The 13,442-nt window shown below is 38.9% G+C and overlaps 1 protein-coding gene across 4 annotated transcripts in view; it reads left to right on the top strand.

Moving 5' to 3' along the window:
* The window catches only part of wrn (WRN RecQ like helicase), an 81,846-nt gene that overhangs the window by 57,724 nt on the left and 10,680 nt on the right, over window positions 1-13,442 (top strand). For 3 of the 4 annotated variants that reach the window (XM_062971711.1, XM_062971710.1, XM_062971713.1), the window contains exons 24-31: window positions 4,179-4,349; window positions 4,434-4,522; window positions 6,527-6,584; window positions 8,150-8,226; window positions 8,558-8,642; window positions 8,895-9,007; window positions 9,844-9,958; window positions 13,307-13,438. In XM_062971711.1, the coding sequence (XP_062827781.1) occupies window positions 4,179-4,349; window positions 4,434-4,522; window positions 6,527-6,584; window positions 8,150-8,226; window positions 8,558-8,642; window positions 8,895-9,007; window positions 9,844-9,958; window positions 13,307-13,438 (840 nt within the window). The remainder of the gene's footprint in view (window positions 1-4,178; window positions 4,350-4,433; window positions 4,523-6,526; window positions 6,585-8,149; window positions 8,227-8,557; window positions 8,643-8,894; window positions 9,008-9,843; window positions 9,959-13,306; window positions 13,439-13,442) is intronic. The other variant, XM_062971712.1, reaches the window with a different exon arrangement.

Genomic DNA, 13,442 nt, shown 5'->3' with positions numbered 1-13,442 from the left:
TTCCTAGTGTGGGTCCCCAGATGTTATTGAATGACAACTCCCATCACTTTTTATTATGTACTGGGGACAATGGGAATTACAACCAACACCACTTGTAGCTCCACAGGCCTTGTATCTAAATTCAAATCCCACTTTCTTGACTTAACAGAAGAAACGGTGGCCTTCCAGGTATAACTGTATCCCAACTCCTATCAGCTCTAGTCATGATGTCTAATAAAAAGATTACAGGTGTCAAGGACAGAACGCCACAAGATTCAGAGTAACAGAGTTTATTAGGTTACAGAACTCAAAACAAGCCCGTAAAACACAAGGGCCAGGCAGTATTTGCCTCTTATATATTGTATTTTATTATGTTATTTAATTATTTTAACTGTTTTATTCTTATTTTATTGTATTATGATGTACTGGTAGTGATCCTACCAGTTGTGTAAGCCGCCCTGAGTCCCCTCGGGGAGAAGGGCGGGGTAGAAATATTGGAAATAAATAAAATAAATAAATTTAGGAGCAAAAAGGGGCAAAATAAATGTTCAAAAGATAAACCGAATTAAACCGGAGTTTAATCCGGGTAAAAAACAAACTGCTTGCTTCAGCCTGAATATAAACAAAACGAGAGCCAAGAACAAAAGATACAAAGAATGCAGCTAATTGGCAGCAGATTCCTCTCTGCTGCCAACACAGTGTTTAGAGTAACTTGCGTCGCTCCCACACACACACAGCAGACAGGATTTCCAGCACGAGCAGATCAGCCAGGGAATGCAGCAGAAGAGTAGACCAGTTCCGTTCCGTAGTTCAAAGCCAGAAGCAGACGTTTGTAGTTTTCCCAAGTCCAAGAAGGGGATGAAGCCAAGCCGTGGTCAGTTCAGTCCGGGTATTCAAAGCAGGAGATGGCGTCCGTCAAGAAGACGACGGAAGGTCAAGCTAATAAGAGTAAGCACAGGTTTGCACAAACAAATGCCCACACAATCCCTCCCGCCGTCTGACCCTGGATTCCAATCAACTTACGTCTCAGCACAGGAAAGCACACAAGTCTTCAGGGAAGCGTCCCACACACACACGGATCCCAAGCGTTTGCCCAGATTACCTTGCCCGACGCAATTTGCAATTGCTCCCAAGCCCCATTTTATGCCAGTTACAAATCTTCATCACTGTCAGCTGTCCTCCTTAACCCGGGCGTTTCCTCATCACTTTCCTCGTCAGAGCTGGAACACCTCTGACTACGCCCAACAGCATCTCCAGCTGTGGATCCCGTCCCATCCCTCCAGCTAAGCCATGGATCTGATCCTGAAGGTCCCCATTCATCTTCTGCCCCATCATGGCCAGTGGCACCCAATTCCTCCCTTACCCGAGTCCAATCCATCTCATCCTCCTCCGAGCTAACCTGCCCCTCCTCCATTCTCTCCGTAAACCCCTCGAAAGACTCTTCATCAGATGGTGCTGCAAATATGTCTCGCAGTCTTTTTCTCTCTCGCTCCTCGAGAGTATCCGACTCTCGAGGAGTCTTACGCCCACGCCTGTCAGTAACAGAGCCATGAGGCTCAATCATAACAACAGGTCTTGTAGTCCAGGAGAGCCACATAAAATGACATGGTGGGCTGGACTTGGCCCACGGCCCTTGGGTTTGACACATGTGATGTAGTATGTCATATTGATAATGGTTGCCCTCAGAAATTACATTTCTATTTCTATTTATAGAAATGTAAACTTGAACTTGATATGTTTAAGGTAGAGTGTATACATGTTTAAAGGATAACCCAACTGGCATGGGGAAGCAGAATATGCAATAATGCTGCTACTACTACTCCCTCAGTCCTGCCAAGCTTCCATGGTGCCAGCATAGGAGAGTGGGAGAAGAGAAAGCCACTGTTTCCAGTTTCCAGCAAGCGGACATGAAGAACACTAGCTCCTGGGCTGGTGTAATTTCCAGTTGTGTTGAGGGCAATGTCAGATTAGTGAGGGAATGAATGATCCTGATGTTCCCCAACATCTGCAGACAGCTCTGTCCTTAGGGCTACCCTTAGCAGACACACCACAGAAGCAGGAACCTTTGTTGCCTCTCAGGGAGGAGCTCCAGCAGAAGTAGCCCACCTTTGTTCCAAGCAGATCTATCTTCCAGTCCATTAGTAGAGGACAAAAGCTGCTCCTTGGTCAGCCTCTCAGAAGGTGGAAATAATTTCTTGGCCAAAAGCATTAGCCTACTTTGGAAATAAGCCCTTTCTTTGTACACCCAAAGACTATGTCTCTTTCACATCAGCCTTCTCAAGCAGCATAGAATTTCTCTTGAGCAAGTTGTCAATTGTGATGATGCTTGAGTTAATCATTCATTGCATTCAGATTTTGTTTTAAAACAGGTTATTTAATGGGTTATTGAATATACATATATATATGCATGTATAAGTCAACCTCATGTATAAGTCAAGGGCAGGTTTTTGGATCAAAATTCTAGATTTTGATCAGACGTGGTTTATTCCACAGAGAGGGAAAAGCACAAATGCCACTTCAGGAAGCCAGCTGCTCCTGGAGTTTCCCACTTGAGTACACAAAAAGGGCAGATGTGGTGCCATTATGGAGGAACTACTGTATACATTTGTGTATAAATGGAGGCTGCAACTAAATATTTAATATTTAAGAAACTTTAGGGTGTTAGAATGTTACTTTTATTACTAATTTAAATAATTTTGTATTGTTTTACTTTTTATTAGTATTGTCTATGTAATGGTCTAGTGATCTTCAGACAACTTGTTTTCATCAAAATTCTTGTGGTTGAATCTGCTTCTCTTCATTTGTTATAACTGGAAAAAACCTAATATGAAAACTGAAAATTATTTTAACTAATGGCTGTTTCAGCAGCACAGTTTAGTTCATCTGGCAGGCAATTTTTATTTTGGTTTGAAAAGTTTGATATAGCTAGAAATATATTTTACTAAACATATAATCTATCTTTAAATATAATTTACGTATTGTTTATGAAGAATAGTAATACCCTCAGTTTTGTTCAGCTTGGCAGACACTTTTCATAACAAAGAAGCACAGGTGTGTTCCTAGACAGAGAGATCAGATTTCACCTGTTATTTGAAATTTGAGACAGTATTCAGTTGTGAACAGACCCTTTTGGGAATCTTCAAATTAAGAAGTTGCCTTGAAATCTTATACTGCCCCTATTAAGACTAAGAAAGATACAAAACTAAAGTATAGAAGCAGTTTTTGACACTTGCTATATTTCATTTGTATGTGTGTGTACATACGTATCTATAATAAAAAAATCTTCAGATTATTTATTTGATTGACCTCCCTCCCCACATTGAAAAGTTCCCAGAGTGATTTACAAAGATTTTAACTTATAATGTGATGAAAATAAAAAAAAAACTAAAATTGTACTACAGGAAAAAAAGCTCAATAATAAGCTCAATCAGAAACTAAACACAAAATAAAAAGGATCTTATACGAGTTAAATCCACTTGGTTTCTCTTTGCTTACAAAATGTTCTTTGATTGGGTGGTGAACTTCTGCAGCATTGAGCGGTAGATGAATTTTGGCATGTTCACTCGTTTATGCAGCCCTCATTAAATACTTAGAGAGTTGAGGATCCTTGTTACCTATGTTAGAGGTGGCAAAGAGGATATAGAGGCGACATGGGCACTATGCTGTCCTACTGATGATGTTTAATTCTCTGCATTCTTCACTGTTGCCTTTGCCAAGTAGGGTTGCTAGGCATTGCAGTTCAACACCTGGAGGTGTGGAACACAGCCTTTCTAAAATGTGGCTGTTGATTTCTTTGTTTTCTAAACTTCAGCTGGATGTAGTTCAGTATTGTGTAATGAGTACGTACTAAACAAGTCAGTGCAAAACAGTCACACTGGCAGCATCTGGCTTTACATGGTGCACATCTCAAAAAGGATGTAGGTGGCAGGATATATGGCAGTTTTGCTGATAGAAATGTTTCTGGCAGAGTGGGAAGAAGACAACGCCCAGTGTACACTCTAAAATTGCTTGGGAAGACTGAAAATCTTCTGTTGCAATGATGTATGTCCACTAGGGAGACACTGGAATTCAGCCGATAATTTTTGAAGTGGTAATGTCAAGTAAGAACAGTAAATAAAGTTGGTTTTTCATAACTCTGGTTTTGTTTTACATTTTGAAGAATTACATTTGTGCCTTTTTTCATTTTTGTTTAATTGCAGAATTCTCAACGTGTTCCAGATAGATACCGAACTCATGCACTCTTTGGCAGCGGTAAGGATTGGCCAGAGAACCTGTGGAAGGCATTGGGTCGCTCCCTTGTCTTGGAGGGCTTTCTCAAAGAGGTTTCTGGTATAAATAAATTTTCAACAATATGCACACTTAGTGCAAAGGTAGGTTTGTGACCCAAGAATTATATTCTGTCAGATAATTATTTTGGAATTGCTTTATTAAGTTGTTTGTTTTGTATCTTTCAGGGGAAAGACTGGCTTTGTAAAGCTAAAGAAAATTCAAGCCCTAAACTTCTGCTTCTGATGAATGAGGACTTGTATTTAAAGACACCAAGGTAGTTAATTATGTCTACTTTGTTATATTCAGCTTGCCCTCCTGGTTTGGTTTACCTCTTCATATGAAATTGTATAATTATAATTGGTATTGAAGGAGATGGAGAAGATTTTTCTGTACCATCTCTTTACACTTCTAAATCTAAATATCCCCTTTGTCCTTCTAATTAACAGTCTGTCAAGAATAGCTTTCTTATAAACTTCAGTGGAATGAATGGGAGCTATAAAACAACATTATCATTTGTTTGGAGCCCCCGGTGGCACAAAGGGTTAAACTTTTGTGCCAGCAGGACTGCTGACTTGGAGGTTGGGTTGCTGACCTGAAGGTTGCCAATTCGAATCTGGGAATAGTATGGATGAGCTCCTTCTGTTAGCTCCAGCTTCCCATGCAGGGACATGAGAGAAGCTTCCCACAGGATGGTAAAACATCTAGGCATCCCCTGGTCAACGTCCTTGCAGACGGTCAATCCTCTCACACCAGAAGTGACTTGCAGTTTCTCAAGTCACTCCTGACACACACAAAAATAATTTGTTTCAATGAGACTTACATAGGTTACAGTTTTCAAGGCTATAGAGCAGGGGTCCCCAAACTAAGGCCCGGGGGCCGGATGCGGCCCTCCAAGGTCATTTACCTGGCCCCCGCCATCAGTTTTATAATATAATATTTTATATCAGTTTTAATAATATAATATATTGTATATACATATAATATTGATAATAATCTTATGTTATACAATATAATACTAATAGTAATACCATATAATAATATTAATTATTTGTTATATATTACATATTATATAATAGTATAGTGGTATAGTTCAATATAGAAATACATAATGCTAATATTGTGTATTGCTAATAATATAATATATTGTATGTACATACAGCTGCTCTGAGTCCCCTTCGGGGTGAGAAGGGTGGGATATAAATGTAGTAAATAAATGCAGTAAATAAATAATTAATTTTAGACTTAGGCTTGGCCAAAGTCTGACATGACTTGAAGGCACACAACAACAACAATCCTAATTAACTTGACTATCTCATTGGCCAGTAGCAGGCCCACACTTTCAATTGAAATCCTAATAGGTTTATGTTGGTTAAAATTGTTTTCATTTTTAAATATTGTATTGTTCTTTCGTTGTTGTTGTTGTTGGACTACAAATAAGACATGTGCAGTATGCATAGGAATTTGTTTGTATTTTTTTTTCAAATGATAATTCGGCCCCTCAACAGTCTGAACGATTGTGGACCGGCCCTCTGCTTAAAAAGTTTGGGGACCCCTGCTATAGAGAAAAAGCTTTTATTTTTATAGCTTGGATTGATGTTTTGATCAGGGTTCAGTAGGCCCTTTTGTTTTGGAGGCACCTTCTAGAGGTTGCACAGATTTTTACTGCTTCAGGCAATACCTTTCCTCTTCTATGTTCTAGTTCATCATCCCACACTGAGAAAGAATCCACATGTAAAATGTGGCCTTGTCCAGTCTTGTAATGCCTCTTGTGGCAGCCTTGCAATGCCTCTTTTGGTGTTAAATGTTCAAAACCGACTCCTCTCTTTCTGTCTTTCTTTCTTTCAACCCTATCAGAATTCTGTGGTGGAGAACACTTAGAAAAATTATTTAAAACAGTTGGATGGCGTTAAAATCCTATGCCCTCTGTCTGTGCATATGTATATAATTAAATATATTTAGCTTTTGTGACAAAAGAGTGGTATTGCAAATACTTTGGAACATAAATGTTAATCTTAAGGTAAATGCATAACGGTGAGGAAAAAGGTACAGTAGTGTCACAGAAAGGGCAGTGGATAAAATGGGAAGAAACCTACAAATACTGTCCTGGGCTTCTTGCAGAAAAAGCAAAATACCAGTAAGTGTTAATTTTCAAAATCTGGAAATCTCAGTCTTAGCATTCTTTAATAGTAGTACATTTTAAAGACGTGACTATTTTGTGTGCCTTCACATAGGAATGTAATGTAATTAAAACAGGGTTCCCATTTCCTCTTCTTTTTAGTTATAAGCAAACATCTTCAGACAAGGCAGAGTTACCCAAGCCAGTGCCAGAAACAAAGGTCTGTATTCTGCAAAAATAGCACATCTTCAGTTTTTTAAAAGCAGTTTTTGTCTTCTAGATGTCTTGTTTCAATTTATAAATTGCAGGCTGTGTGTATATGTATCTACTCTAAAATATAGACTATATATGTGATAGAAGAGCAGGGTTTGGTTTACCTATCTGCCACTGAGCATATCTGGCCTTTTTCACACAGACATCTCCTATTTCCTGTGTTGCTTTTGGTTGTATAATAGTTTCATGGAGAATATTTGCATGGGCTGACACACGCTAGCCCAAATTACTTTTCTTTTCCAGATTTAAAATATTGTCTATAGGATCTGATATTTGGAGTTTGGGCACAGGATTTTCTGCATTCGATTTTATATAGGCCCATGTGCAAACACATTAGCTGCAACATTGTTGAGGCACTACCTGAGAGTAAAAATAATTGCACATGCATTTATTCTTTCTCATACAATGTGTGCGTGTTGTCTTTAATCCAGTCAGTCATTGACCGAGATGGCCAACTGTTGTCCAAGGAGTGAGCCCATAGGCATGCTGCCTATTTCATAATCAGTTGCTCAACTCTGAAATCCAGTATAGCTATGATGGTTTATATTTACACTATGCTAAATGTATATAAGATCTTGACCATTTTCTATGCAAGATCTTTCAAGGCAGAAGTATTAATGCTAGAAAGATATGCGCAGGGCACATGAATAACACATGAAACAGTATGCTTGATGCTTTGAGAATCCAGGTGTAAAAACATATATCTGAGTGAGATATGTCACTGACTTTTCCATTTCAACCAGAGGTATAAAATCAGAACCTCGCCTTGAGGTGATGCCTTTCTTAATTTCAGGGGACAAAATTTCCTTCTAGAGTTAATAACATTTAAGTAATTTGTTGACACATATTGTTGGTATTTAGAACTTGGTTAAATGAAAACTGCTACTGTTGTTGTTATTGTGTTCCTTTATGTCCTTTCTGACTTATGACAATGCTAAATTATCCTGTTATGGGGTCTTCTTGGCAACATTTGTTCAGAGGGGGGCTGTTCTTTCTATGAGGCTGAAAGAATGTGACTTGCCCATTCTGAATGAGAATTTGAACCCTGCACTCCATAGGTGGCGTTCCAATGCTTAGATTGCTATCCCAGTCTGGGAGAAATGTGGGGCATAAATCTAATAAATTAATTAATACACCACCCTAGAAACTATCTTTAAGTAGAATGGCCTGTGCTAATAGGCATTTTCATGGAGCAGATCTTATCCTGGGAGATTTGTGGAGGGATTACATGTGTTCCCAAGATTAGCTCCTGATTCTAAATAGTGCTTGTATTATTTCAGTCTTTAAATTTGTTGGAACAGTGGGTTGAAAATAACGTTTCACAATCCTGTGTCCTCTTGAATGTTTCTTGAAAATTGAGAGCTTGTTTTAATGAGGTCTCATGATACTCTTCTACCAAGTTTCTTGTGCTACTTTTGAAATATTAGTAGGCATTTTGCTACTGATAGTTACTTAAAATTAAATTTGGATTACATATTAATATTCTGTCTTTATGATTTTGTATTTATGAAGAAGACGTCTTTGCATGAAATGTTCGCGTATCAAGGAGCAAGTAATACCTCCAGAGGAAGTACCCTCTCAAGTAAAAGGTGGCATTTCCAAAGAAAATATTTTATCTTCTCTCTTTGTTCCTTTATATTTCTTTTCCTGTAAATTCTTCACATAATCTCTCTTAAAGGACATATTGTAGTTTGGGATAACAGTTGCAAGTAGGATATACTCTGTCACAGAATTAATACAACAGTGCTCTCCAATTGATTTATTCTAGCTGGGAATAGCAATTGAATTTAGGCCCAGATGTTTCTTCATTCCTTGGTAAATTTTTCAAGGACATGCAGTTAGCCCTTGCATTTGAAGAATGTGAGTTACTGTTGGTTGCTAGATGTACTGACTTAAAATTAAAATATCTATATCTTTCAGCAATGCCACAGTGCAGTTGCCATTGCCTCTCGCGCCAGTAAGTCCTACAGTGCCTGCAGTATCTCAAAGAGAGAAGGAATTGCAGGTTGGTATGTTTAGTATGTTAAGTAAAACGCTACACCATTTGATGTACAGGTTAAAAACAAATGGTTCAAAAGAAAAATGAACCATGTCTATATTTTTAAATGATGTGTATGTATGTCATGGAAATTTTTGCTCTTGAATGAGAGGTAAGTTAGTTGTCTTCAAAAATGCAGCGTAGTGGAGTTTTCTGTAAGCATCTTTAAAAAAAATAAACATCAAAGTTACAAATAATCTAATTGTCTTTCTTCAACAGACAGCGTTGTATGGGAAATTAGTGGCAGCCAGGCAGAAACTAGCCAATGAAAAGGACATTCCTCCAGCGGTGTTAGCAACAAATAAAGTTCTAGTTGACATGACCACCATAAGGTACATTTGGGTTTGAATAAGTAACTAAAATCCGAATTCTAAAATTATGCTAGAAAAATAAGGGATGGAGAATATCATTTTTTTTCTTTGAGAGGGGAAGATACTACAAGATGACTGCTATTGCTTATAATGTACCTAGCTCTGCTCGGCCACGCGTTGCTGTGGCTTATGGGAATTATTTGTTGGCCAGGTGGAATAGCAGTGAATAGCCTTGCAGCCTTAAAGCCTGGCCATTTTCTGGAGTAGCTGGAGTAGCACCCTCAATTAAAGAGCTGCTTTGAAGCCTAGGTACTTCCTTAGTAGGGTAATCCTTGTTTGGCCAGCTTGAACTGCACTGAATAGTCTTGCAGCTTAAAAGCCTGGCCGCTTTCTACATAGGGCATTCTTGCTAGGCCAGGTTGAATGTTTGATTAATTGTTCAGTCTCTAAATCATTGTACTATGTCAGCAATGTGTTTATGGTCAGTGGAAACTAATCACACATTCAAATGTAGTTATTGTTGGTAGTTATAAATGTATGAATGTGCATGCATGAGTGAGCACAAAATGATGTTCATCAATTAGAAATAAAACTTCCTTTGAAGCCTTTGCCCATCTAAAACTGTTGCACACCTCATTCCTGAGCAAATTAAGCCTGAGCACATGTTTTCAGTTATGTTTTACACATCCTCCTCCACTTGGAGAAAAATCCATTTTAAGTTGTATGTTACATTTTAGTACTAGGAATAATAGTGTGTGTGTGTGTAGTTATTTGTTAAAATTAGTATCATCATATATATGGCCCTAGTTTATTGAAACCCACAGTAATTTAATCACAGAATGTCATTTTTCTCCCAGGCCTACAACAATAGAATCTATAAAAAGAATTGATGGTGTTTCTGAAGCAAAATCTGCCATGTTGGAGTCTCTTCTTATAATGATCAAGGAGTTCTCTCAAACAAATAACTTACAGGTGAGTTGTAATTAAATCCAGGGCTGTAATTCTCCTCATCCCTTATTTTTAGCATTCAGAAGGTGGGGGAGCATTGTGTCAGAATCTAAATACGTGGAGAGACATATCAGCGCAACTCTAGAAAAGCTGGGTAAACCAAAGTCTAATGAGATTGAGGACATTTCAGTTGCTTTTCAGACTTTGACTCTGCTCCTGATGCCAGAGCAGCTTTGCCTTGATTATAGAGATGGTTTAAATGGCAATTAAACTATTGGGTCAGAGGTTAAGAAAGTTAAAGCCACTTGGTGGTTGATTGATATTATTACTGTTGTATTAACTCTCGTTTTATTGCCTTATTGTGATTTATCTTTTGTATATTGTGTAATGTATTTATGCTGTTGTTTTTGTAAACTATGTTGATTGGGCTTTGCCCCATGTGAGCCGCCCCGAGTCCCCGCGGGGAGATGGTAGTGGGGTATAACTAAAGTTGTTATTATTATTATTATTATTATTATTATTATTGACACAACAACATTGTATGACACAGCAAACAAGATAGATATGCTGGATTTCGTATCACAAAATCACAAGTCAAACACTGCCCAAGCGTCTAGGACTGTGTGATGTATTTTCGGATGATGCGCGCAGATCCCAGTAGGGTGGCCTTTTGCAGTTGGCAGATCATAATTTTGTCAATGTCTATTGTTTTCAAATGCCGGCTGAGATCTTTTGGCATGGCACCCAATGTGCCCATCACCACCTGGACCACCTGTACTGGTTTCTCATAGTCTTTGAAGTTCAATCTTGAGGTCCTGATAGCGGCTGAGTTTTTCCTGTTGTTTTTCATCAATGCGACTGTCATCTGGGATGGCAACATCAATGATCCAAACTTTTTTCTTTTCCACAACTACTTATTATTATTATTATTATTATTATTATTATTATTATTATTATTCTTCCATGCATGGTGTCATGTTGGAGCACAGGATTCCCACTTGGCAATTTGGCTGCACCCCTGTCAAACCAGACCATAACTCAGATACCTCAGCCACACTGTTTAGAGCTATATTACCCTGGCCTTATGTTGTATACACTGAATTCCACCAAGTTTCCCCCCTTTCTGTGCTTTATCAGGAAGTGACATAGCCTGCCAGTAACTGACACTTATTTTATTACATGTAATTTTGAACGGGCCAATGGGCAGAAAAGCATTACATAGATGCAGTAAAAGTACAGGAGTAGTAGCAACAGCAATAACAACAACTCTGACAAGAAGGGCAACCCCATAAGCTGTGTTTTTCCACTGTCTGCTTTTAGAAACTCAGGGTTGAAAAGGAGCAAACCTCTCAGTGAAGGAATAGCTGCTGGATCTGAGAGGGGAAATTGTATGAGAGAGTATGTTACCCAGAGGAGCCATAGGTAAATGTAAAGGTTTTCCCCTGACATTAAGTCTAATCATGTCTGACTCTGGGGGCTGGTGTTCATCTCCATTTCTAAGCCAAAGAGCCGGTGTTGCCCATAGACACCTCCAAGGTCATGTGGCCGGCATGACTGCAGTGAGAGCCGTTACCTTCCCGCCGGAGCAGTACCTATTGTTCTACTCACATTTGCATGTTCACGAACTGCAAGGTTGGCAGAGGCTGGGGCTAACAGCAGGAGCTCACCCCATTCCCCAGATTGAAACCAACAACCTTTTGGTTAGCAAGTTCAGCAGCTCAGTGGTTTAACCCACTGTGCCAGTGGGGGCTCCAGAGGAGCCATGGAACAATATAATAACAATAATAATAAACTTCATTTGTAACCAGCCCTATCTCCCAAAGGGGACTCAAAGCGGTTTCCAGCAGGGAGTGGCAAACATTCAATACCATAAAATAATAACAATGAAAACAAATAATCCATAACTAAAACATCAATAGCAAATTATAACAGCTAAACAAGACAAATGAGTAATCGATGCATCCTGCACCCATACCCAGGCACATGAACAGTTGGCTCAGATATCACATCTTGAATTTGAAGTTGGGACTTCTTGCAGGTGAAGTCTGAACACTTCACTACGCAAGGACATTGTCCAAGCCAATGTAATCTTGGTGGTTGTGGCTCAATCTGTACATTTGGGGGAAGGCCTTTGATTTATGCCTTGTGCTGCAAATGAATGGATTGGGAACCATTCTATGAAATTTGCACTTCGGGATCCGGGGAGCTCCCACTCTTTGTCTCTGACATAATTGTTGCTATCTAGACCAGTCATGGCCAAACTCCTGGTGTTTTAGATTTCAACTCCTACCGGTTGTTAGAAATTGTGGGAGTTGAAGTCCAAAACACCAGGAGGGCCAAAGTTTGCCCGTGCCTGATCTAGAGAGTCAAAAAGAGAAGAGAGCCCCGGTTTCCATGACAGGATTAGAATTTGAGTCGTCTCCTATTTCCCAGCCTTCGATCCTTTAGACTCGAGCTACTGAAGGACAATTCTCATGAGCATTACCATTGTAGTTTTCCGTCTTGCCTATCTAAGATTATATTTTTCCCTATCTGGTAAAATGTTTTCTTCTGACTTGTTGGGTCCCAGAAATACCTGTGCAACTTCTATGCAGGCATCCACCAAAGCAACATATTCAGGCATTGTCTGGGTACAAAAGCTGTATTTCACGAATCTAAAAGCTGTAGTTTGCAAAAGATGAAGTAGATATAAATTGGTTAGTCTCCTAAGACTCCTTCAGATTGCTACAGCTCACTTTCTCAGCTTTGGTCCTCATACCTGTTGTGTTGCATTATCAGTTGGTTCATTCTTTTAGTGTCATGCAGTCTGAATAAGTGTGTATGAGAATCGTAGAAATGGATTTGGACAGGTTCAAATCCATTTGAGACTTCCAACAAATAGGTACTTTGTATCTGCACAGATGTAGCTAATCGAACAGAAGCATTGTCTTGTTGTTTTTGAGGTGGGGAAAACCATGAGGAAATAATCTCATGGCTCCTCCAAAGGTTTGTTGACATGAAATTGTAATTGCCATGGATCTTACCATCACCATGGGTATAGGTGTGTGATGGTTACCATTGCTCTGTTTTGTGCGTTTTGTAGTGGCTTTGTGAGGGGTGAACAGTATACAGTAAAATGTGGCATATGTGGCGTACCAGCACTGTGGCATCGTAGGATAGCTTGCCCCACCCACAAGAGATAAACTAGTTTAATCACATTCTTTGGAGATTAGTCATTCATTTAGCTTATATGGAAAGCATTACCTACTTTGGAAGAATATTGGTCCTTTTCTTAATCTTAGGTATGTAGTTATCAACATGATTTATTACAGTTATGGCATTACTTATTTACATATTTGGATTTTTAAAAAATCTTTATTTGCTGATATATAGACAGACATCTTCAAGACTTCTGGATCTCAAGATCAGCCAAATATAATCCTTCAGAAGAGAAGTGAATGTGGTACTTTGACAGAATCAGAACGTGTAACTTACACACTGTTTCAAGAAAAAAATATGTCACTGGTAA

Source organism: Anolis carolinensis, chromosome 2 (assembly GCF_035594765.1).
Source record: "Anolis carolinensis isolate JA03-04 chromosome 2, rAnoCar3.1.pri, whole genome shotgun sequence".
NCBI classification, from domain to species: domain Eukaryota; kingdom Metazoa; phylum Chordata; class Lepidosauria; order Squamata; family Dactyloidae; genus Anolis; species Anolis carolinensis.
This window is presented reverse-complemented; position numbering and strand designations above follow the sequence as displayed.